Source organism: Propithecus coquereli, unplaced genomic scaffold (genome assembly GCF_000956105.1).
Source record: "Propithecus coquereli isolate 6110/MARCELLA unplaced genomic scaffold, Pcoq_1.0 Scaffold127, whole genome shotgun sequence".
Classification (NCBI taxonomy): domain Eukaryota; kingdom Metazoa; phylum Chordata; class Mammalia; order Primates; family Indriidae; genus Propithecus; species Propithecus coquereli.
This window is the reverse complement of record NW_012136858.1, coordinates 2411286-2438335: the sequence shown is the minus strand read 5'-3', so window position 1 is coordinate 2438335 and position 27050 is coordinate 2411286. Positions and strand designations below refer to the sequence as shown.

The 27050-nt window shown below is 38.8% G+C and overlaps 1 protein-coding gene across 1 annotated transcript; it reads left to right on the top strand.

The window, feature by feature from the left end:
- Positions 1-1394: 1394 nt before the first annotated feature.
- Positions 1395-26357, top strand: TBX18 (T-box 18). The gene is made up of 8 exons (XM_012638203.1): positions 1395-1735; positions 2876-3080; positions 5284-5385; positions 8356-8527; positions 14857-15024; positions 18217-18281; positions 23734-23828; positions 25409-26357. Exons 1-8 carry the CDS (start codon positions 1444-1446, stop codon positions 26131-26133), a joined length of 1824 nt encoding a protein of 607 aa, XP_012493657.1. The 5' UTR covers positions 1395-1443; the 3' UTR covers positions 26134-26357.
- The last annotated feature ends 693 nt before the right edge of the window (positions 26358-27050 follow it).

Here is a 27050-nt window from a genome sequence, read left to right as displayed (position 1 = left end):
AATTTTATTCTACATGAGATTTATTCTATTCACGCCAAACATATTTTTTGTTAATCCTAACAAAATGTCGAATTGAAACTACAAAACAACTGTACGTATACATGTTGGTATCATTCAATTAAAAAGCTCTACCTTCTTTTGAATTTGTTTTAAAGAAACAAGTTGAATCCTTAAAAGCCTAAGATAAATGTGGTAAATTGTCAAAAGCAGGACAAATACAAAGTTACGTTAAATCGCAGAGAAAAAATTTTAGTGGGGAATTTTATTGCGTCTTAAAACTTATTTCACTTTGAGAAGTTTTAAAATTATCCATATCATTAAAGACATACAGAATGACAATCCCTTGGCTTACGTTTTAAAATAATTGACCTCTTTGAAAGAAAAGGGAGGCTCTGGAAAGGGCATGATTTCTCTGGCTAGTTTTTAAGAGGGACTTAGCGTTAATGTAACATTTTGCATTCCTAAGTATGAAGGATTTAAATATTTTTGAACCCGTCTCCCTCAAGAAAAACCTCACAGGAGTAAAACTTAAATAAGCCTAGTGCCATAGCAGATGAAAAGTGGGTGCTACTAAACTCAGGAATGTTTAAATGAGAAAGGAGGAGCCTTGTAGCTGTGAATACTCCACACCTCCCCAAATGTTCCGAGTTGTAGTAACATTAAGTGATATGGAAATGGGACGGGAATTTAAGGTTCCTTGAAAGATTCTTGATATTCTAACTTGGTGAACGTCTGGGTTTGAAGCCAGAAGCCTCCGCCTTTCTAGGTCCTGGGGAGGAAAGCTGGAGACTCCAGGGCTAGACTGGGATATGGGCTGCAAGACCGACTGGGTTCAGAGCGCGTGGGACTGGCACATCCAAGCCAGACGGCGGCGCTTTTCACTCCTGGTTTTTCGCAACCATGTAAGGAAGTGGGCGCGGGCTGCACGGACTCAGCGCCTCTTGATTGGCCGGCCGTCTCGATGATTGACATGGCCCCAGGCTCCGCCCACGCCGCTTTATTGACACTAATGAGCAAGTTCTTCCCACCGCTCTCCTGCCTGGAAGTGCTGACAGATGAAGGCAACAAATTTCAATTACAGTCCCTAATTTGTGTCCACAGAGTGTTTTTTTACCCATGTTAGTCCTCTCTGGAGCATCAGTCGAGGCAGATCTTGGAGCAGCAGGAGGAGGTGGAAGGGGTGGGAGCGAAGGAGTCCATCAGTGAGAGCGCGCGAGAGACCGAGGGAAGGAAACTTGGCGGGCGCGTCGCTGGTGCCTCGGATCCCAGCACGAGCGAGCGAGAGGAAACACCAAATTTATTTTTTGCCTGCGACGGGGCAGGGGACAGATCTCGGGAGGCCCCGAGAGCGGTTCGATTTTTGGTGGGGAAGAAAAGCGAGTGCGTGCGTGTGCCCGCGTGGGTGTATATGAGAGAGGGGCGGGCGGGCGCCGGGCGGCGGGGATGGCCGAGAAGCGGAGGGGCTCGCCATGCAGCATGCTAAGCCTCAAGGCGCACGCCTTCTCCGTGGAAGCGCTGATCGGCGCTGAGAAGCAGCAACAGCTTCAAAAGAAGCGGCGAAAGTTGGGCGTAGAAGAGGCGGCCGGGGCCGCGGACGACGGAGGCTGCAGCCGCGGCAACGGCGCGAGCGAAAAAGGCTCCTCTGAGGCAGACGACTGCGCTGCGCTCCCGCTGCCGGCTGGGGCGGCGTCCGCGCCGGCCCGGAGCTGCGCAGACCTGGAGCGTGGAGCTGCGGGTGAGTTGGCCCCTTCCCGCCTAACTTGTCCTTGCCGCGTCCCTTCCTGGGTCCCGCCGGCCCACACTGCCGCCGGGAACCTGAACTTCTGCGAGTCTGTGGGTGTGCGTGCGCGCAGTGTCCCTACGTGGCCGAGGCAACTCAGCCACGAGCGCATTGGCCGTGGGTGTCAGGCGCAAAGCTCGCCGCGCCACCTGGTCACCTCCAGACGCTTAAAATGCCGCTTCCAGACTCGCCTCGCAGGCTGCCGCCGCCCACTCGGCTACCAGCGCCTGCAGCCGCAGCAGTTTGCGGCGCAGCTGTGTGCTTCCTGCATCTGCCTCCCTTGGGGTTCCAGCCAATGGGTGCTCTTTTTCTATCCTAACTTTTAAAACCATGGGGCGGGGGTGGGGGAGCGACGGCATAACCCCCCCGAAACCGGAACGGATGCCCTAAACCGTTTGTGCAAACCAGGAAGAGGGCGGCGTATTTGCAAACGTGGTTTCCCGGGGGTAGCTGAGCCGTTCCCTTCCCTTCCCCCTAGAATCCTGCCAAGGCCGACGGCGACCGCGGGCTTGCTTTTCACGCTCTTCTAGTAGCTTCTCTGCTTGGCTAGAGGCGTAGGCCGGCCGGGGAGTTTGGCGGGAACAGAGTCTGCAGAGTCTTTTAAGAGGATGCCTCTGGTCGGGCCCAAAGCGAGGCGCCTCAGACGCCTGTAGCGAAGGGAGGCCCAGACTCTTGGGATCAGAGTCCCGGACGCCCGGCGCGTCTGCTGCGTGCGTTTTGGGGCGCTGGTTGTGTCCGGGGCTGCACTGGGGACTCTGGACTGTGGAGCTCATCTCAGACTCCGTCGGGCACGCGTCCCAGACCCTGGCGGCGGCGTGACACCTCTTATGCTGGGGCCTTTGCCCCGCGGAGGCCCAGTGGGTGCGGTGGACGCGGCCTGCGCGCCTCTCGCGGGCTCGGGACTTAGGGGCCCGACAGACTACACTGTCTTAACGACGGGCCTGTTCGTTAGAAGGACCCAGTGGCACCAGAGCTTTCCCTCTTCCTCCCGGTCATTTTCCTCTCCCCGGCCACCAGCCGAGACGGTCCGTCTCCGCGTCCCGCTTCCGCTCTGGAGCTCTCACTCGTTTCCCTTCTCTGTCCTCTACTGTCCAGGCGGCTGTGAAGATGGCTTCCTGCAGGGCGCTTCCCCTCTGCCGTCCCCGGCAGGCTCCCCGAAGGGGTCCCCGGCTCCCGCCCTGGCCCCACCCGGGACCCCGCTGCCCTCGCCGCAGGCTCCTCGGGTGGATCTGCAGGGAGCTGAGCTCTGGAAGCGCTTTCACGAGATCGGCACGGAGATGATCATCACCAAGGCGGGCAGGTAAAGGGCGAGCTGGCGCAGAAGCCACCCCTCCACCCCTGGCACCCTCGGCCCTGGCCTCACTCCACCCCCAGTTCAAAGGATACGGTTAGGAAGAAGGGCCTGCAGCGCGATGGGGGCTCTGGTTAGAATTTTTGGACTGGCGGCACAAGGCCTGGGAAGGGGGTTCACTTTGCAGGCTGGCTTTGCATATCTACCACGAGTGCAGTCAGTGAGGAGAACAGCCCGACCTCTCTCTGGTTGAATGCTAGGGAAAAAATTACTGTCGCTGCCGATGCTACAGCTATCGCCGTTGATGTTCCGTGTAGTTGAAGAGTTGAGGTCATATTTACAACAGTCCAAGCATTTATTTAGGCTCTAGTTATCAGTTCTGGATTTAGGGAACAAATTTCATTTTTTTTCTTTTCCTTTTTTATTTTTTTTAAACACAGTTAACTCTTCAGTAAACTATGGTTTGCTTTTTCATATTTGAAACTTCCAGGCTGGTTCATTATCAAAAGATTTCCTCGCAATATGAAAACAGGAAGGGTTGTGCTATTTTTATATTAAAGTAGGATAAAAAGTCACTGGAATCACCCGTAATACATGTTAAATACTGTATAGCTGCAAGAATAATTACTCGATTTTTAAAAAAACTTTCCTGTTTATAGATTCACAGTGCCTGGTTAAATTTTTTTCCTGAAGTGGAATCCAACACATTAGCCTGATTTGCTGAAGAATACTAAAAAAAAAAAAAAAAAAAATAAGACATTATATCGGTTTTTTAAAAGTGTGAAATTTGCACTTTCCTCTGTTAGCAAAATAAATGAATTTGTTGGCCAGATCATATTAATTTGAGGTAGATGCAGAAATATTTGCATTTTAAAGTTTTCAGTTCATTTAGTGCAATGCAATCTGAATAATATGCCTCCTTAAAAGGAACATTAGTTAGAAAGCACACACAATTCTTTCAGGGAGTACACATGGTAAAAACCTGGATAGCATAAAAGTATCCAAACTTATTAGAAATTACAAAAACATATTTTATTGAATCCATATGCTACCTTCTACATTTTCACAGAGCTTTTATTAATGATCCAAATTCAGTCTTCAACAACACAAAGCAACAATTGTCTTATAAAGGATGTAGTTAAAGACCTTTACTCTTTATCTTACAGGTGCACTGAAATAACACTAAAACAGCCAGCATATTAAACTGTTCTCATGCCTAGTTAGGAATAATGGACTTTCTTTTCTCTGGAAGTGGTCTTTAATAGTATTATTGTTATAGAAAAAAATGGTAAATAACAGTACTAAAATTTGTGTTATAGGTTAAATTAGCAAAAATTAGATTAACTGGAAAGGTCCTAGACATAAATCATTAGATGAAAATTTTTTAAAAAAGAACTCCTGAATTTGTTTTTCATATACAATTATTCACTGTTGTATTCTTTGCTGCTGTGCCTTTTTAAAGAGATAGGTGCATTTACTTTAGTATCTCCTTTGATATACATCTCTGGGAAGCCAAAAGAAATGCAGATTTTCACTTGTTTTAATTAGCAAAGTTTTGAGTGTGAGATTAAATTGGAAAGCATTTTCCAGGTATGGTGGGGAAAGGAATGATTTGGTAAATATACATTGTGTTTAGTTTCTGCTTTCAATAAAGAAGTTTTACTATACCTTTCAAATTTAGAGCAACTTTTGCACTTCACCTTTACCATGCTGCAGACAGGAAGTCCTGTCTCAATAAAGAACATATTGTTTGGTTATAGCATGGCACATTGGCTCCTTGTGGTTTTTTATAACCCTTTTAAAGTTTCACATTATAATATATTTTATCACTTTCAGAAATTCAAATTTTTTATTTCTACCATTTGGTACATTTTATTATTTGTATTATTAAAGTAAATACACATTTTGTTTTAAAAAAAATAAAATGCTTTCTTTAGTGCTATTACTCTAGTGTACAATTCTTTTACTTTTAGCTATACTGACATTTCAGTAAACATGGAACACATGTACATAGGGTGCAACAAATTACATTTAAAAACCTCAGTTTTGATGTGTCCTATGTTCTGACTCCTTGAATTATATTACCAAAGTGAATGCTATAATTTTGCCATATTAAAAATAGAGATTCAGGAGGTTTCTTTGCTTATTCATTCTCCATGCTTAATCACAAACAAAAAACCCAAACCCTTTTTCTCCCCTCTCTTATAAATAGGCGCATGTTTCCAGCAATGAGAGTGAAGATCTCAGGATTAGATCCTCACCAGCAATATTACATTGCCATGGATATTGTACCAGTAGACAACAAAAGATACAGGTACGGTGATTATATACAGGGCGGTAAGAGAACTGCTAGGATTTTGTAGACTAGTGCTTGTTTGATCTGTGGGGACTGTGATCTTTGTTTCCAGAAGTCTATAGAATTTCCAGATCCATAATCCAACGCCCATGAGTTCCAGCAGCCCAGATGGTGCCTTCTCTTGTAGCAAAAGTGGAAGCTTAATTTTTGTTTGCTTTTAATAGATAAAGTAATGTTTTTAAGTATTAAGGGCTTTTAAATGGGGCTAGTGTGGTGTTGCTAAACTAAATGCATCTTTTATAATGGCTCACATGTCCCTTAGAATTTTGAAAGAAAATGTTATGTAAAGTTTGTAGATATAATTTATATTAAAGGATATGTTATATTTTCTTTGTGATCTTTTTGATCTTCACATAAATTCCCTTTATGTTGTTATGTTCAAGATCATGCCTGTAGCCTTTTTTAATTTAAGAAAATTATTTAAGTTTTCTACATGAAAGAAAAATAAAATCTTATAATTTATTATGATATTAAGATATCTCTAAACTGGTAGTTGATTGTTACCTTTCTTTTGTTTTTTAGCTGGTAGTTAATGTAATAACTTTTTAAAAACCTTTGTAATATGTGGATTTTGAAAGAGAATGTATTTATATAGATACGAAGTAAACTTTGAAAAGATACACATTCTTTAAACCAAACTTTGCTCTTTTTTTTTTCTGCAAGAACAAATCAGAAATTTTCAATGACACTGCTTTTATTTTTCTGAAGAGTTAAAAATGCTAACATTTAAATAAGGAGGTTTTAAGTGTTTGGAAGATCAGAAGATGCCATTTTAAATTTTGGTCATCTTTTGTTTCTTGTTTTTAAGGAACAGAGTGTTCAGTAAGTTTTTAAATGAAATCAGATTTGGTTTTTAACACTTTAAAAAATTTAGGGAGTTTTTTTGGAACAGGATTATGATGTCAAAAATACTCAGATTTTAATTAGTACATGAGCATATGAAATCCTACAAAAATGGGTAATGAAAAGGACAATTTTATTATTTGTTTTGTGTATAAGTTGTATTACTTTTTTTAAGTCACTATGGAGTTTTGCTAAAATTATCTACTGCATGATAGAAGCTAGAAGGCATTGAAGTTCATTCTTTAAATATACTTGTTTTAAAACCATGTCCCCTATATCTTTCTCCAGATCTTTCCCCTATATTTTGGATGATTTATTTTACTTAACCGATTCTTATTTACTCTCACAGAAAGCAGGGAAGTTTCACAAATTAATATTAAGATGCCATATTTTAAAATATCAAATTGTAAAACACAAATGTGCTTTCATTTACATTGCTTCCCAAGAAGAAATTTGTTTCTTGCATTTGTATTAGTATGTTCTGTAAAGAATGTGTAACATGTAGTATTTATTCTCTCAGTGGGTATGGAGTTTTGAACTATTCAACACGCATACTTTTTCAAGGTTTCGATAGAGCATATTACTCTATTTATTTTGGTAGTAACCCAATTCATTTCCACAGTGCAGTTTTTTTCTTGCATTTCTAAGATTTTCATTTTATTTTCCAACTTTTTCAGCAGTGTTAGAAAAAAATTGGCTTGTTCTTTATTCAAAGAGTGGTATTTGATCAAATTAAAAATGATTGTCACTTATTAGAATGCAAAATTAATATTCATAAAGGCCCACAGTTAGGAATTTATTTATTGAAATTACACCATACCGATTAAGGAAGGTTTTTTTAAAAAAACTTTTCTTAATTTTATGATATGTATTTCTTCTCAAGAAAGGGGAATTAAAGACATATTAAAAGAATTAAAGGCGTATTGAGCTTAAAATGAAATATGTGATCATAGTTGAAACAAAGAGACTCACCAGAGATGTTAAGAAAATGTTTCATGCTCTTTAAAAAAGAAATTTGTATACTACACAGAATTTTCTGAGACTATTTGCAAATTATTGCTTTAAACTGTATGCTATATTTTAACACACAAATAGAAGGGAAACATCTAAGTATGTAATTTTATTTTATACTCTTCATTGATTCACCAGTTTCTAGTTTTTTAGTTTATTTTAAATTAATATTAATAAATGGTAATCTGAATATAGGGTTAAATATTAAGATCTTATTTCTTACTTGAAATATTATTTAAATGTATATTCTTACTGAATATATTTGACATATAAACAAACAATAGACTGTCTCTTAATTAGAAAAGTAATATTAATTAGATATGCCATCATTTTCAAAGTTTGATTTATGTTATGATTAGCAGTATTTGAAAACTATTTGAAAGAATAGTCAAAAAAGAAATACAGGTGATAAAGACCTACATTTTATGATAGATAATACAGAATTTTTAAATTAAACTGAATACTTTGTCCTCAATATATAGTGTCATAGCATTAGAAAAAATAATTCCAAATGATAACAGATAAAACTTTTTTCCTATTAAAATAAAAGTTCCTAGAACTTTTGACAATTTCCTCTTGCCTTTCTACTGTCTATTTCATCAGCCTATACATAGCCTAAAATGGGAAGTGATCTTGAAGCAAGTAGAGGACACTTTAAGATATAACCCTCCAGTATTTTTGAGATTTACTTAAAGGTGGGCTTGACAGTGTAATAATTTCTTCATTTCAATTGAATATCCAGATGGAAAATGGAAAATATCAGAATACAGATGGAATGTCTAATGTGCATAAGTGTGATTCATAAGAATTAAGATACTTGTAGTTATGGTGGTGACAGTGTGCACATTTTTCACTAAGCCCTTAACATACCACTTACTCTGAGTTGCTAGTAAGCCATTGCTGCCTCAGAAAGTTTCTGAAAAATACTTGAAATCTTATTTTGGATGTCAAGAGGAAATCAATTTATTTTAGACCTGAAAAAAAAAAGAGTGCACATTTTGTCTGATTCTACTGAGTTGGAAATTTCAAGAAATGAATGGACAGTACACTGAGAGCCTTGTCATTACCTTCTAGGTATGTTTACCACAGCTCTAAATGGATGGTGGCAGGGAATGCTGACTCCCCTGTGCCGCCCCGGGTGTACATTCATCCGGATTCGCCTGCCTCGGGGGAGACTTGGATGAGACAAGTGATCAGCTTCGACAAGCTGAAGCTCACCAACAATGAACTGGATGACCAAGGCCATGTGAGTAGATGGCCTGTCCGATGCATCTCCACTGGATGGCACAGGCATATCTAACTATACTGTATCTGCCAGAAGGAAACAGACACTTCTAAGATCATAATATTCATTTCTTGGTTGATCAGCATGTGCATAGTGTGTACAAAATCCAGTTTATATTTGCATAGACTTTGCCTGTGAGGCATTTAATAGGTTAAAATTTAGATACTGCATTTCTACTGGAATGAAAGTACCCAATCCAGAGACTTTTTTAGCCAAAACATTTGTGTGAAATCCCATGAGGTGCTAATTATTATACTCTGACTATGAATACTTTGGAGTTGGGTTAACAGGGGTAATGATTTATTGTGTCCTGCCTGCGTCTAGCTCTTTTCCCAGCTGAGGCTCATTGCTTCTCAGTAATTGCCCAGGCTTATACTGTTTGTGTGTTCCTTCTGCAAGTTCCCAATTGTTTTGTAATAACATCTAATGTGTCAAATATGTTACAACAATAATTTCCTTTTATTCCTAAAACTGCTGAAACATGATACATAAGTCAAAGTTCAGCCATTTCAATAATACATTTTTAACACTTTATTAATTTTTATGCAATATTGTTCCTAGGCAAGATTTCTACATTATTATACATTATTATTTTAATAAATAAGTAACACTTATATACATGCTGATTTGTGTTCACAGCTAGCATTTTTGTTAGGTTTCTGTTATTTGAGTAGGTTTTGATTGCGGCAGGATCGTAATGCCTTTTGAAGAATATATCATACATAAAAGAAATACCAACTTGTTTATTTCTCAAAGGGTGACATAAAGATAGCATATTTATGAGAAAATCTTTTAAAACAAAAATGCAAACTATCACAAACTAGTAATATAGTGATGACAGGATATGGTTTGCAAGTTGCTAGACAATATCTTACGGCATTGACCTTAGTGAAAACATTCGAGTACAAATTTTGTTGTGGTACAAATGCAGTATCCAGATTTTTTAAGGTGCATCTAGCGAAATCTCACATTGCCAGTGCTTTTTTGTCTATTGATTGTTGCCTTTTCAGATTTAAAACAGAAAAGCAGCATGGTGGATTTTGTTTCTGAATCCAACTTCATGTCCTATATTCTAGTGCATTACTTTATTTCCTTTCTTTTTATTCTTATTTTTATAATTTAACACAGTCAAGCTGTCACAATTATTTTTCACTTGACTTCAGTGAAATAACACTGATTTCTTCGTCTGACTGAGGGAGCTGACTTAAATGTTGGCAGTACATCCACTGAGGGGTTTTTGATTTTTTTGGAATAGAAAATTTTAGACTAAATGCCATTTAGTGTTACTTGTTATCAAAACCTTATGTATACTATACTTTTCTGAGCTCTATAGTTTAAGAATGTATGTTTTAAAGAGATAATTGGGCCTAAGAACCATGTATTATCATATATAAGGTACAAATGTCTTAGTAATTTAAATTACTATAATCATTTACAGTTCTAATTCTTTCAGCTCAAATTATTGGCCTTATTGCTTATATCTGATGTATCAAATATTAGACGTATGTCTAGTAATTTATCCACCTCTATATAATTTTAACTTTGTAATTTCACTAGACTTTATTTAAAACAGCATTCTCTAGAAAATAGGGTGTGTGTGTGTGTGTGTGTGTGTGTGTGTGTGTGTGTAGAAGGAAAGAGAATGAGAGAAAGAAAGATGATTTTAAGGACTTGGCTCACCAGATTATAGGAGTTGGCAAGTCCAAAATGTGTAGGGCAGGCTGGCAGACTGGAGACCAAAGGAAGAAATGATGTTGCAGCTTAAGTCTGAAAGTAGTCTGCTGTCCGAATTCCCCCTTCGGGGATCTCAGTCTGTTTACTCTTAAGGCCTTCAACTGATTCAATGAGGCCCACCCAAATGATGGAGGCTAATCTACTTTACTGAAAGCCTACTGATGTAAATGTCCATCTCTTTTAAAAAATACCTTCATAGCAACATCCAGACTGATGTTTGACCAAATATCTGGGTACTGTGACCTAGCCAAGTTGACATAAAATTAACTATCACGCAGAATTTGTTTAAAACACAGAAGAATAGATTGCACATTGAAATTCGATTGCTTAACCCTAAATAGTTAACGTATTTTACTATTAGGAAAATCAGAAACATAGCAGAAAACAGGCAAAATCTAGAGAAGTGTGTGTTGTCTTCCAGTGAAATTTTTCTTTCAAGGTTGTGGCAGGATGATAAATGGGGGTAATTGATGTGTGTGGGAAAAGGAAGAAAGATATATTTGTGCAATTCGGAAGCAAGGAAATTGCCTTTGCAAATGGTAAACATGTATGTATGTAGTAGTTAATAGTAGAGGAGAATGTAGGAGGGAAAGTGCTCTTTTCTTTTATTCATTTTAAAAACACTTTTGAACCCTATAGAATGTGGTAAAAGACACAAAGCCATGCATGGTCTGTCCTTTTGGTGAGTTTCTAGCCTAGATGGGGAGAGAAGATGTGCACACAGATTAACATCCTGCCAGTTTAGAGAAGTACGGATGCCATCATATTCCAGCCAGGAGAGACTGGGAAGGCTTTGTGAAAAAAGTGTCTGTTGGGTTTATTTACTCAGTTTGATGACCTCTAAAGACACTAGATTAAAGATTAGGAATTTGTTTCTAATTCTGTTGTTGACTGTGATTCAGGGTTTAAGAAGACAGTAGTGCCATTATGATAGAACTTTGTAATTCGGTAGTCCCTTTCCTGATACAGAGACACTTGTGGACCTAGTCCTCTGCCCTTAAGTGGTTGAAGTTCCTCCCCCTGCTGCCCCCAGCATGCTCCCCTCCCCCCCATTCTAATGGAAGTAATTCTAGTCTCTAATAAAGCTGTAGACTCAAATGAGAGCTGATTTTCTTACTTGCTTTCTAAATTGCTTTCTCCCCTTTTTGTCTCTTCTCAGTTCCCAGTTTTACTCTGCTAAAGCTGTGCAAGTGCGCAGCATAGTGACTTGAGAACTCCATGTAGACCTAAGACTTTTATTAGTTTAACACAAAGTGGTTGCAGAATCAAATCCTTGCAGTGCTAGGACTTGACCTAGGATCCCATGAGACGTGAGATGGTGTGCCATTGTTGTTTTCCTCAAAGTCACTTTTCAGCTGTCCAAATATCAGGGATTATTTAGAGAGGAATATTGGTGAGAGTCCAGAGTGGAAATGTCCCCCCACTCCACAGCTAATTTTTGAATGTTGTGAAGACTCTATAATCCCTACCCAATCCTTGCGGAATCCATAGCCAGCTTTATGCTGGCTTTTGTACAAACCAAGACTGGTCCTTGAGCTACCCATGCGCAGATGGTTAATCTGCTTTGACAGTGTAATTCCTTCTCATCATGTGTATGTTTCCCTATTCACCTGGAATTTCCCATCTGAAAGGAAACATTTAGGTGAGCATTTCCCTGAAAAATTAGAAGACATTTAACAGGTAATGGTGCACTTTAAACCTCAGCAGGAGTCGTACCCTAGTGCTGGGGTGCTTTGGAAGGAAGCATCTCCAGACAGCTACAGCCAGGACCCTGTGGGAGGGCCTGTGCCCCCAGCTGCAGAGGACTCTATACTCACTCTCTCTCCGTTTCTCCTTGAGAATCAAGTGGGGAGGCAAAATGTTATAGGGGCGGTTGTGGAGGTCTCACTGGTGGAAGGAACTTGCAGTGGCTGAGGTACGACACATTTGTGTTTGTGGGCACGTCGCTTCCACTCTCTAAGGCTTGGTTTTCTCATGGGTTATATCAGAATCATAAAACTTTGAGTGAATCAAGTGAGTGCATGTTTTTAAGGAGTGCTCTATATGTAGCATCATGTGTAAAATAGAAATAGGGCGACCTTGCTATGGTGCTTGTGATTCATCGTTACAGCCTTGACCCCTACCATTTGAAGTGGGTCAGTACCTGCTATCACCAAAACTTGCAGGGAGCCACATTTTCGTTATCTGTTTCCCCTTGGTCCTTTGCTTGACAAATTCCATCATGGGAATTCAGGTCATCTGGAAAATTTCCAGTCAGCAGGGAGTGTTTTCCTATTGAGCTGTTCTGTAAAACTAGATGCAGCTGTCTATCAATCAAACCTCAGGCACTTTCTACTCATCAAATCATAAATAAACAATATGCTTCTTTGGACTCAAATCTAGCATCTTTAAAGTAGAAAAACATGTATTAACTTGTACATGGGAAAGCACTCTGTGTATGTGGACATAGATCCATATGACTGTCTGTGTTAATAGATAAGGCCAAAAAAAAAAAAAAATTCTCCGTCTAAACCTAAACAGAACCGAGAGCATAGAACATACCCATCAGATAATGTGATGGACATTATCATTGTGGTCTGCTTGTTTATAAGGCCAGAAGTTCCGGGTCTACTTGTTCTATTAAATAAGCAAAACATCATTGACCACTCATTATTATAAGTTTGACAGTTCATTAGAAAGCTGATAATGCTATCTTATAAAGAAAAACTGAGGCTTGTTTAGTATTCCCTAAACATTTCCGGGGATACACTAAATTTTTCTAGGTAATATTGAAAATATAATATTTTGCTTGAATGATCTTCAGAGTAGTATTGGCAGTTGCTCCTTAATATGCAGACATAGGCATATACATCAGCCATTTCTGTGCCCTACCCGAATCTACCCCACCTGAAGTCATTTTTGAAATATAGTAAGGATGTGAACAAATAAAATTTAAAAATATATTACTTCATAGAAAAATCTGCTTGAGAGAACAGAGTGTTCATAAAACAAAAGCCTACTTTTCATTGACTAGTCAACAGAAACCCATAAAATTTTTGTTTCCTTCATTCCAAGTCATTCCAATCTTCTGGAATTGGCTATGCACTTATTTTTGGTTTATAAATGCTATTATTTTGTTCATTGTTATTTGCTTACTGCTGGCATTTTGTTTCTTAGTTTGGAGAAGAGGAAGAGTTCCACCTTAAACTCTCCTATTCCCCAAGATATCAAGTGAATGTCATTTTGAGAAATAAAGAGGGTGGGAGGAAGTAGGGTTAACATTAACAGTTATTATACTGTTGGTCATTTGCTGTTTTACGTTCATATCTAAAAGAGTATGTTAAGGTCAAAACTTCTGAAACACCAGTCGGGGAGTTGGGACTTAATCGACTGCCTCTTTGGGCCTGGCCCAGCGATAACGCCTGCCCGCAAAATATATGTTGATAATGAATGCACATAAACGTGGTGGTGGGAAGACTAGCCATGGGCCAAGGGAGCTGGCTTCCAGGTCCAGCCCTGAGGATTCAGAAATCTCTCACTCGTGTAGACCTTAGCTTCTTATTTATAAATTGGAGTATTAATGTCAGTTTTTTCATACTTAAATACGTCAAGCGCAATGTCACACAAAGCCCTGCCTATCAAATAGGGAAGGGGAGTGCCTTCCCAATTGAAGGGCAGGAAGCAGACCTCAGCTTCCCCCTTGCCTATTCTTTTTTCCCAACATATCTAGGAAAAAAAAAATAAAATAACTACCGGGTCCAAATATCTGCAAGATGCCCTCAACCCTACTAATATATTGTAGTTATTCCTCTGTTGTAAATAATGTGATGCACATCTTTGTACACGAAAAGCTTTTCTGAATTTGGAATGTTTCCTTTGGGTAAATTCTCAGAAGTGGAACCGTTGGGTAGAAGGTAGTTGAACCATATTATCAGATTTCCCCAGCAGAGTCTGAGAGAGCCAGCGTTTCCATTCTTGGGAGTCTGAGTTTTGGAATCCGCCTTGTGATGGAGGAATGGACACTGGGCTCTCCTGGCAAACCAGAGACTTTGAGAGCCACATACAAAGCAGATGCTGGTGTGTCCTTAAAATCCCCTTTGCCTTCGAATAGACATATGTAGTCACTGATTAGGGAAAAATTCTCTCTGAAGAAAACCTTGTGTGCAAAGCTTATTTTTAGAGGATGGCTGTGGTGCAATTTAAATAATCATTTCAATCTCATTTCTAGTTTTATTGGTTTGGACTTTGTGTTCCATTGGGCTCATTATAAATAAAATGCTTAAGAATTTATTCCTGTATTTTTAGCAACAGAAAATTTGATGTTAAGTTCACATGGTTGTACACAGGGTTTTTCACTAAAATAGTGATTTGTATTTTGTATTTTTATGTACAGTTTACAAAAAAACTTCCTAGTCCTCCTTCTTCAATTGATATATTTTATTAAATTGGAATAAAATCTGCATCCTTGGAAATGTTAATTTCCAACATGAATTTACTTTACATATTAAATATTTAGTCATGATGTTGAGGTCGAACAGAGCTTCCTGATAAATTTGGCTTTTCTTTCTTTGATATAGATTATTCTGCATTCTATGCACAAATACCAGCCCCGAGTACACGTCATCCGTAAAGACTGTGGAGATGATCTTTCTCCCATCAAGCCTGTTCCCTCTGGGGAGGGAGTGAAGGCATTCTCCTTTCCAGAAACTGTCTTCACAACTGTCACTGCCTATCAGAATCAACAGGTATTGTTCTCAGAATTGGTATCTTCTAGACTTTTCATTGCAGGTATAAATAGGAAGTTAGTTGTCCTCACTATATCTAAATGTTATGAATTATCATAAAGCATTTGCCATATATGACATACAAAGTGTGTGTGTGTGTGTATGTATATATAGTAATAACAATTCTTTATCCATGATTCCCCAAGTAAGGTTACTCTAGTGAGGACTTCTTAAGACAAGAATATGTCTTATGACTGATAGTATAGGTTTACTTTCCATTTTGAGATATTGAATCATGAGGTCATAATTAAAATTAGAAATCATATTTACTGCCTAGGAAATAGACATGTAAAATATAAAGATGATGAATTATATTTTAGAGCATGGGATTTGGTAGCTCACCTTATTTTAAAACTACAGCCCATGAATTGTAAGAAATATTTCAGAAGCATTTATCCTGTATGATCATTTTGGTATATATACAAAAAGGGCAATTTCTTTCAAGATATGCTTTAATTGTGATAGAGGGTGATGTACATGCTCATAGTCTGAGAGATCAGCAATTGTGTAGTAATCCTTTCACGAAGTTATAAATGGGTTAAGAAGTGAACTATTTCTTTTCTGTGTGAGTAAATATATGTATTTCTTTAAGGCTGTGTCTATATGTGTCAAGTAGGTGGAGAATTGCATTGGAAGCAAGTATGTAATCTGTGCAACTCCAGCTAGTTTTCATAAGGAATAGCCATGTAATGGAGGCTGATGTGCTCTGTGGTAGATTTTTTTTTTAATTTCAGTGGTCAGCAGAATTGTTTTAGGTCTCTGCTTCTCTTTACATTTATATATATCACAGTTAAAAGTATAAGTCTTCATAATCTCTCCATTATGGTTTCTGTTGTAAAGCGTAGGAGATCTGGATCCCATCCCATGTGTTCTTTAGGGCTAGGCGGCTTAGCAGTTCCCATCTGTGTAGAGACGCCAGTCCCATGGCCGAAACCGCTTCGTCCTCTCACTCGCGTGTTGCCGCTCTTTTATACAGGCTTTTAGGAAGGAACGTGAAATATAACCGTTAGAAGGTCCAGAGATAATTAGGAAGAGATAATTAGGGACAGAAAATGATTTTTGGGGATAAAAAATAATGCATGAGGAGAAAATAGCAGAGGTGCTTAGTTCCCTTTTAACAACCCAAATTCGTCTTCTCTTTCTCTGTCATACACACACAAATTCACTGTTCTCTATGTGTATTTTCTCCTACGCTCTGTGGTACAGTAAGTGTGATGCCCTGGGCTTTTGGCACATGTTAGCGACTAATGCCAATTAGTGCACATTGATGAGTTGATTAAGATGGCAAAAAATTAGAGGGGAAATTGATAAAGATAAAATGGAATCACATTCACTTTTAATTTCCTGGCTATTATTTTTAATAACTTCTGGAAAATTGGTAAGCAGACTCACCAAGTTGTTAATAGCATGGGCTCTGCAACCTAGGGTCCCAGCCCATTTCTACTGCTGGTAGCCATATGATCTTAGGAAAATTACTTAAGCCTCAGTTTAAAAGAAAACGTGAAATTGGAGTAATAGTTACGCATAAATTATTTTGATAATTAAATTAGGATGCATAAAACTTAGCACAGCATACATGGTATGCACTCAATAAATGCAGTGATGTTAGTATAAAAATAATGATAATAGTAATAGTGATATATCTCAATTTAGACAAGGCATCATTGTATAAATCTATATTCTTTGAATAGTATTTTAAATGAATATTTAAATTATGTAATGTTATTTAAACTTTATTGAAATGAACAGAAAATTGAGCTATAATGATCTGTAGAGAAGAATTGCTTCAACTACAGAATGGCAGACATAGTGAATTAATTATCAACCCTTTCATTATATCATTTATAATGTAGTTTTATCCACATCCTAAGACAATATCATATGGAGCACATGTGTCTTAAGTGTTGCATGGCTGATTGGAGGATGGCTGAGAGTGTGCACAGGCAACACAGGGGACTGCAGATGACTTTCCAACGATGCCTTTCTTTGTCTTAGTGTTATCCGACAGTTTTCATCCTTAGCCAAGATGGTGCAATCAGAAATATGTTCATTAACTTTGTAGAGTTCATTAAGCCAAGGAATTTAGAAAGCAAAGCACGATGTGCCTCTTAGAAAATAGGCTGCAAATTCCTCTGGGCAAAGTAGAGACCTGGTAAGAAACAGATGGAATGTTATTTATTAGTGTTAAGTTCAGGATGGCATAGCTAAAATAAAAAATTTTTTAATGGCAATGATTAGACGATTCGTAACAGTTTCCCCCCCCAAATGTTGATGGTCTTAGTGGGCAAGAAGCTGATTGTGAGTCAACAAATTAGAAATCTAGTTAAAATTAAAACATTATTCAAAGAATCCGCCCGCCTTATCTATATGTATTCCATAACATCATGTTGTATACCTTAAATGTAACACAATAAAATTTATTTTAAAAAGCTAAAAAATAAAATTAAAACACCATTTATTTCTACTACATGTAGTACGTGCTTTAATATTATTGAAACCTGCAAGTAGTGGTTACCACTGGTTAGACGTTCACTGTAGTGTTCTGACCAGGTTAGGACTTCACAGATAAAAGACAAAAGAATAAAACTTTCAAATGAGAGCCACAAGGAAGATTAAAGGAGAGACAAAGAAAAAGACAGAGGTAGAAATTTAAAGGAGTGTGTATATTATTACCTAATTCTGAAGAAGACTGCCTAGGGGCTTAACAATATTCAAGCGTAAAAATAGCTGTGAAACAGAAGTTGGATATTCGTTGTTCCCCATGACCTCTATTGTGAGAGAAACAGGATTAAACCACATACTAAAGTTAAAAGGAAGAACTTCAGCTCAGAGAGGATTGTCAAACATAGAGCTAGTTATCAACTGATGATTTAGAATCTTCGTCTCTAGGAATATTAGAAGCATAACAAACTTATCTATTACATTTATGCAGATTGGAAAGGAATGGGGAAGTGTTTTTTTTTCACAGTAGGTGAATGTTCTTGATGATTTCTGAAATTTTCTTTTAGATTTACTGCTAGGATATTAAAATGCCTGGGGAATGGGAGAAAGGTAAACAATAGACTCCTCTAACAGTCAATTTAGTTCTGCAGTCATTTCTGTTTTTGAGAACCTGAGTTGACATTTGATATGATTTGTTTTTCTACTCTGCAGATTACTCGCTTGAAGATAGATAGGAATCCATTTGCCAAAGGCTTCCGAGACTCTGGACGTAACAGGTAGGTCTCAGGGAAGAACATTCTGGTTGTGATAAATATATTTGATTTTTTATTGTGAATTTTTCATTATAAAGTAAACAGATAAATTTACTGACATGGTATTGAAATCATTTCTGGTGAGGATTTAAATTTGTTAATACTATTGGGCCTCAGAGGTAACTTATTTTTGGAATGTAATGGTATAGAGTGCCCTAAGGTGAACTCTCATGCATGATGCTGAGGTGAAGATGAAAGCTTTTGGGGTGTACACGGTGTGTTGTTTCTGAAGGGGCCTTTAAGAAGCTTGCCCCTGCAGGCCCAGGGGCCTCTGTATTCCAAGTAAATATCCTTTGTTCCTCTACTATTGGTTTAGAATTACCTTAGTGATGACACAACTATCAATTGATTCTGTCTGTGGAGTGTGTTGGGGTCTCTTGTTAACTCAGATTTCCAGCTGGAATATGAAACTACTCCCCATTGCCAAGAGAGCTTATGTTCTTTAGTTTCCAGATTCGTCTTGGCTCCACTGACAGCCACACACTTGTTTATTTTTTGTGTTGTGTTTTATGGTGTTTATACTAAATGGGAAAGCTACAATAATGAATTCCACTCTATTACTTTTATCAAAAAGCAGATCACCTAGTCGGTATGCCAAAAGTTTTTGAATTTATTGATATGATTCTATTCCAATACAGTTCAGTGCAACATTTTCTAAAATAGTAGTAATAGAGAGTAATAATAGACTAACATTCCCCAAATGCTTTTTCAGGGTAAGGCTTTGATTTAAATGTTTTCAGAAGCAGCTTGTTTTTAAAAAGAAGCATTTGAGAAATTTTTATTACTTTACTCTTGAAATTATTTTAATACTCCTTGAAAACTTGGTATTAATAGACTCTGTCTACATGAAGTCAAAATGACCCTAATTATTTTTAGAAACAATTTTATTTGAAAATTCAGAGTGAGAACAATCCAGATTCTCAATTCTTTCAGTTGATTAATTGGGCAAGGTAGATGACAGAGACATTTTCTCAGAATACACTCAAGTGCTTGCAGAAACTTGATGTCTTCTTCATATGAAGTGGTGTCGTTTAAACACCATGCCACATGAGGACTAAAATGCAACTAAAATGCACTGAGAGTAGAGTAGCCTTCAACTTAGTGCAGATGAGTCAGGCTGATTCATAGTAGGGCTTCCTTCTGAAATTCTTCACTCTATAGGAAGGTTGGCAAGTATTCTTAACACATAAAAATCGTGTGCTGTATTAAAATTATTTGATGTCTTTTTAGATGTCTGTTTCAATATGGAGAAAAAATTCGCTTGGCTTTTGTTTTGTTACATTAGCTCTTGGTTAACCTTGCTTTTCAGAGATGTTTCTGAAAATTGAATGCAAATTGAATCATACTTTACTAATCAGAGTTGATCACTTAGTAAGGTGACTGAAAGGAACCTTTGGGATGACTCCTGTTCTACCTTGATAAATGCTTTGACGGAATCATTTTGTGATTTTTGTTATAGCAAAATACTATTTGTTCGTTTAAGAGTCTTGTGTTACTTTCAGGTTATTTTTTCTTAAGCAGAAAAGGAATTTATTAAAACTCAATGAAGTTTCAGGGGGGCAGTACTCAGGCTTGGAGAATATACAACCAGGAGCTATGTCCAAGCTATCGATTGCTCTAGCAAAGACTTCACTGCTACTGACCTGGGGGTCAAACTGCTTATACCCTATCAGTTCATTTTTGAAGCAAGAAATTAAAAAATATTTTTAACAGTATATTTTTGACAGTTAATGATAGTGAATGAACTTTCAACAAGAAGTGAGATGATAGATAATACTAGACCTGTTATTTGGTATGGTGAGGTCAAGAGGCTAGCTTTGGTGTGGACTTTTCTATTTCTTTGGCTGTTTTGGGAATAGGTAGGCATGGCATCCATGGTACTCGCTACTATTTCTTCCCTGATTCCAAAACTTTTAAACTTTTTAATAGACGTACAGAAGATAAATAAATTATGTTTTAACATTTTCTAAATTTTGTTAAAATTAAAAACTTTTAATTTTGCTCTAAGTGTCTAAACAATATCTTTGTACAGGTTACAGTTGTTGAGCCTATACAAAACTTTCTTGCTAGTGAAATAAAGTTTCAACATTTTTCCTCACTGAAATTATTTGTCTTGCTTATCATAGGTTAAGTTATTTACTACTCACTTTGGAATGCTAAATATCCATAAATCATTATTTTTCTTTTAAAAAAATCTGATTTTAACATTTTCCATTGATACATGCAAAAGACACACATGGAGAAGAGAGAATTGGTCAGCTTTAAGCATTTCTAATTTATGTAGTATTTTCCTTTTTTAAAAAAAGAGCCTAGGTTAAACATAAGACTTGGTGAAGGGTGGATTTTTAAAAAAATATTAATAGAGAAGAAAGCCCATGGGAAAAAATTCAATATATTTCTTTATTACCCTAGTTCTGTTGTGCTGTTGTTACTGCTTTTTAAAACAAACTATTTTTATTTCCCCCCCATACCTGAAATAAACAAATTGAGCAGGACAAGAAATAAACATGGACTTGTGATTGTTTAAACTTTATAAAACAATTTGCTTTAATTAAAAATTATCCTTTTCTGGCTATTTATGGCTCCACAGACTATTTTATAGGAATCAGTAGCTTCGGCCCTTAAAAGCTCTCCTGCAAGACATTTGCTACGTGAGAGAGAATTTATGTGCTGAGAATAGTTTCATTCTTCAGTTAGGCCTTAGGTTTGACCCTATAAAATTTTTTACTCAGGAAGGTACAAAAATTTCTTCTCTTTAAATACTTCAGGAAAAACATAACCATTTTACTAAATAAACTTGGCCATTTGATAGCATAAATTAGGGTGGTGATAAAATGTGGAAATTGTTCAAAGGCATCTTGTATAAATTATCGCCTTGGCTACACTCCTGCAGGAGGTGCCTTTTATCTTTTCTTTAACTAGACGGGAAAAGTCTCCATTACTGGAGAAAATGAAGCCTTTTTAAAAAAAGTCCAGATTCAGCTAATAAATATTTTATAACTGTTTCCTGCAAAATATCTGAAATCCTTTCTGGAACTTGCAGTGTGAAACAGCAGCCTCAGAAAAAATATCAATAGGTCCGAATCAGATCATTTGTAGATAAGTCGCCTTTAGAGCATCTCTAAAGCTTAGGGTTGTACATTTGTGATGATCAATAATTTCTCCCCAAGAATTTGGTTTGCGGATTTGTATTTGCATAATAAAGTTTACATTGATAAAGCAAATAATATAGTAATTCACATCTCTATAGTTAATAAATTTCTAAGTCCAGTGGGTGCTTGTAAATTATCTTAGTGAATTCCTCTCAAAACTGCTCCATGAGCACTTTGGTTATCTTTAATATTTAAAAGTACCATTACCGAAATTTATCTGTGTGGTAATAAAAAGCTGTGTCCTAACATTCTTTTGCATTTAAAACAATCTTGTTTCTAGAAAGTCATAAAAATTTCATATTGGTATAAACTGAAAAGAGGTTAATCAGCTGAACAGCACCCCGGGTTCATTAGTCCGGCATTGAATACAACCCACAGGCAATGTGGGGTTTGGGGATTTATCCGGCCTGCCAAACTGCCCAAGAATCAATACTTTAATGTACAGACAATATTATTGAGTGGTATGATCTTGGATTTGGCTTGTAGTTTGGCCACACATATGACGTCTGGTTTGGAAAAAAAATCACTTAGAGTGAAACAACTTTAGAGCTAGGAGGGATTTCAGAGCTTTTGTAATCCTATCCTCACTTTGTGGGAAACTGAAGTCCACAGAGATTAAGAAAGTGACTTACGGTCAGACAATGAGTTTTAGTGAGTTGTAGCCCCAGCCCAATTCTCCTGACCCCAATCTAATGTTCTTACCACTAAATAATCCTCTGTCTGTGGCACATTGCTTACGTTGGAAGCCAGATTCTGTTCTTCCCTCTCACTGAGGGCCAGGTAAAGCAGGTGCAGGTCCCCTCTGTCCCCTTTGGCAGCCCCACGCTAGCACTTATTGAGGCTGTGAATGTCTCTTTTAAGTGCGCCCAGAGCAGCACCCCCTTGAACCTGCAACTTAAGAGATGGGTCAGGTCCACATGTGGGCTGGAAGGATGTATCCATGCGTGCAAGTATGTGAATGCACACACACCACCCCTCCACATACGCACAGCTGTCTCCTTCTGTCTCTGCGGAGGCGTGCTCCTCATACAGTGAGGACAAAAATCAATAAATTAATGAAACTATAGCCTGAAACCCTACGGAAGCAAATTTTGTGTGTGAAACCTTGGAACAGAAGGACAAGTAATGTGAGATAGTTTTATGTCTACACAAATCACTTACGACTGGTGTTCAGAGAGCTGTAAGTGACTTCCTGTGGTGGTTTTCTCTAGCCTTAGTTCATAGTTCATACTTGGAGTGCAGGGGATCCGGAAGAGGTAGCACCTTGAGTTAAGCTATTAAAGATATCCTACAAGCAAAAGAGATGTTTGGGTGTTACTGGACACCCCAGGAAGCAAGCATTTCCTACAATGGAACTATAGGTTTCATGGAAAACATAATGTTATCCAGATTAACAAATTGCTTAGGGCTGAGGTGGTTGAAGGACGAGTGGTGAGGTCTCAGGTGTGCTGTCTTGAGAATGGGCTCATTGAGTGAAAGGCCTCATTCCTAGAACCTAGAGGACTTAGTCACCTGATCCAAGGAGGGAAAGACTCTGAATCACTTATGGTAAGAGGTGACTTACATATGGATTTAGAGTAGTTACCCTTGCTTTAAAATATACATATGTCATGTAAATAGTTCATAATCAACTTTTCCTGTCTCTTTAAGTATCCATTCATTAAGTGTATTTGGGGGCCTTAAAATAAATTGTGATACTACTACTAAATCCATATACCAGATAGCCTTGGGAGAACCCTGCCTGGCTGCACTGGATGTGGAGATTGTACCCCTGAGAGACAAGCCAGTTTTCTTTGCATGAGTGCTTCTCTGAGCTGGCTGCTAAGGCACTGAATTATGGGCAGAAATTCCTATTAAAAAAGAGGTGGTCTTACGGGGGCATGCTTTTCTCATAACGTCTTCCTCACCGGAGGGAGAACTAATGGGACAGGAAGAGAAGGTGGTTCCAGCTCACAGCAGAGCCTTGGACTCGCAGCAGCCAAGATAGACTCTCTTCCCCTCAGTTCATTAGTCCACATGAACAACTTCTGATCCCCTCAGCTGAGTTTTCCAAGAACATTAACAGGTGTCTTGGGTGGTTTCCATCCTTTTGTGTTCCTGGTGACAGAATGGTGGCCCATCCTCCTGCCTGTGCTCCTAATCTGCCAGTGTAGGGGTACTGTCAATACCAGTGTTGTTTGCCAAGATGCTTATTACTGGTGGAAGCTCCAAATGCTCCTAACTAGACTTCTTTTGTCCACCCCAATCCTCACCCTTCCCTTTAGAATGGGTTTGGAAGCCCTGGTGGAGTCATATGCATTCTGGCGACCTTCACTACGGACTCTCACCTTTGAAGATATCCCTGGAATTCCCAAGCAAGGTAACTCATAAGTCTCCTAGGTCATAGTCATATATACATCCAGTTCCTGCCTATAAGCTCAGGTGTTGAAAATGCACAAGTCATTATTTACACCTACAATGGCGACCTCATCACCAACATCCTCTTACTACAGAATCCATCTGTTTTTTCTATGTTATGGGGATGGACCAGGAAAAATGGTTGTTGTGGTCATAGGTTAAATCTTGGATGTTTTAGGCTGTCTGTATATTTCATGGCCTTGACCTCATCCTTAAATCTTATATTAAAATTAGAGGTGGAACTGCGGGCTCCAGTGCCAGGTACACTTCCCAAGAAATTGCTGATGCTGGTCTCAGTCCACCCTTTCTTGACACTGCTTTCTTCTCTTTCCTTCAGCAGCGTTGCCTCTGGGCAGGGTTCTCCTGTTGGGTTAATGATGAGATGGTCAGGCACACTCAGACATACCTCCCCGGGCTCATCGCTGAACATCCCCCACCAGCCAGGGCTTGTGTCTCCTCAGAGGGAGCTTCACAGAAAGGGATGGTGCCTCCGCTCTGGTCTGCTAAGTTAGTGGGACTCTCAGTTCACTCCTAGAGTCAGGCTCCTCACCACGAGCCTGCCTAGCTCCCAGTGAGAAGTTAGCATGCTGGGTTTTAGGTGATTACCTCTGGTTGGATTGGGCTTTTAGATTATTTTGAGAAGCCATGTAAAACACCATTGCTAGAGCAATGAAGGTTTTACAGCCTGTCTAGCCTTTTGGAATTCTCCTCTCCACTTAGTTCTGTGAGGTTTGCAAACATCAATCTGCCGGCAAATCCAGAAGGGGAGAGTCAACCACCATCACTGTCACTGGTGGGACGCAGAGTTAACCACCCTCTCTAAGTTTCACAGGACTCTTTATTTGCTGTCCCTCTGCTTTTGTGTCAGTTGGCTGGAAATGAGATTTTTGAAGTACTACACTATTGCCTTACTACAATAGACGAAATCTTCATGGTACAGTCCACTGATGTACACAAGCTTTCAGTGAGATGTTGCAGATATATTTGAGGCAATGTTTTTATCTTTGACCAATTTGGTTCTTACCTTTGAGTTACTTCTTTTTCCTTGCAAGAAATATATTGATCCAGAGCAAGTTTTGCTAAAAGAGTAAAAGGTGGGTAGAAGAGACATGACGGTTACACTTTTGAAACAAGATAACAGTAAGATGAAATTTATATTTTATGAAGTTGCTTGTAAAGTCAATATTTGTAATATTTATCATAGTAAATAAGAAAACTTTGAGAAAGCTAATTGAGGCAGAAAAATGAAAATTCCAAGTGATATTGTCCTATTATCTTCTGTAAAAAAAAAAAAAAAAATTCCCTGGGGAGATAATTTGCCTTAAAAATATTGACAGAATCTTTATTTAAATTATTTCAATATGAATTCAACTAAATTATGAATTCCTTGAAAGCTGAGACCATCTCCTTTTCCTCTTTATACCATCCCCTATCCCTGCCTTGTAACAAGCTCATTGCAAGCTTATGTCTAGCTCACATTTACAAGATTGAAAAGAAAAGATGGCCACGGGGTCGTTCTTTACATATGAACTTCTTTTGTAGGCAATGCGAGTTCCTCCACCTTACTCCAAAGTTCTGGGAATGGCGTTCCCGCCACCCACCCTCACCTTTTGTCTGGCTCCTCTTGCTCCTCTCCAGCCTTCCATCTGGGGCCCAACACCAGCCAACTGTGCAGTCTGGCTCCGGCTGACTATTCCGCCTGTGCCCGCTCGGGCCTCGCCCTCAACCGGTACAGCACGTCCTTGGCCGAGACCTACAACAGGCTCACCAACCAGACCGGCGAGACCTTCGCCCCGCCCAGGACTCCCTCCTATGTGGGTGTGAGCAGCAGCACGTCTGTGAACATGTCCGTGGGTGGTACTGATGGGGACACCTTCAGCTGCCCGCAGACCAGCTTGTCCATGCAGATTTCGGGGATGTCCCCCCAGCTCCAGTATATCATGCCTTCACCCTCCAGCAACGCCTTTGCTACTAACCAGACCCATCAGGGTTCCTATAACACTTTCAGGTTACACAGCCCCTGTGCCTTGTATGGATATAACTTCTCCACCTCCCCTAAACTGGCTGCCAGTCCTGAGAAAATTGTTTCTTCCCAAGGAAGTTTCTTGGGGTCTTCACCGAGTGGGACCATGACCGATCGGCAGATGTTGCCCCCTGTGGAAGGAGTGCACCTGCTTAGCAGTGGGGGTCAGCAGAGTTTCTTTGACTCTAGGACCCTAGGAAGCTTAACTCTGTCATCATCTCAAGTGTCTGCACATATGGTCTGATGAAGTCTTTAAGTTAAATTACATTTGAATCTGTCTAATGTATTTTCTTTCTTCTTTTTCTTTTTTTTTTAAAAAGCAATATGGAAAGAAGCTATCTGTAGCTTGTAAAATGTACATATAATAGAAAATGAAGGCTCACTAAGTTTTTTGACCTCATGGCGAGATTGTAATTATCTATGGTATAGATGTATACTGTATATACAAAGCATGTGGAATGTTGCCGCCTCTATTTTTCCCCCAGTTCATCCAGTTGCACAGTTTTGGCGTACATGTGGTATGTTTAACCAAAGTTCCCAGACTCTTTTAAAAACAAAATGGTAAACTTAAAACCTGGCAACGATACTCACCAGACGAAGACTTATAAACTTAATTTATCAGGAAAATGCTCTGAACAGTTTCATACTTGAGTGTTGATAACCAGCGGTGACCAGCAGATAGTCCTGTGATTTCTGTTGTCCTTGGACACAGTGTGAGAACCTAAACATACAAAAGCCAGTTAAAGTCTTAGTATTAGCTCTGAGGTATTTGTAATCATGAAGGATTAGCTTTTTCGTTCCTGCTGCTTCTTATTTACCACAGATATTATATGACCTTGTGTCTTTAAAAATACATAACCCATAATAATTATTTCCTTAAGGAAGGTAGAGGAGAGACTCGTGATTTTTTTTTTTTTTTCGTTTGGGCATGTAAGAGGTACTTATTTATCTGCAGAGAATACATTTCCAGTATTTTGGATTTGGGGCTCATTTTATTTAGTTTATCAAATAGGCCATTAAAGAATGTCCTATAAAGATTTTTAAATTCAGACTCGCACCAGGGAAGGAATATATGATACGAGTGGAATGGCAAAAAAAAATAAATCCACCTCAAATTCTTTGATTCCAATGAGAAATGTATATCTTTTTAAACCAAGAGGA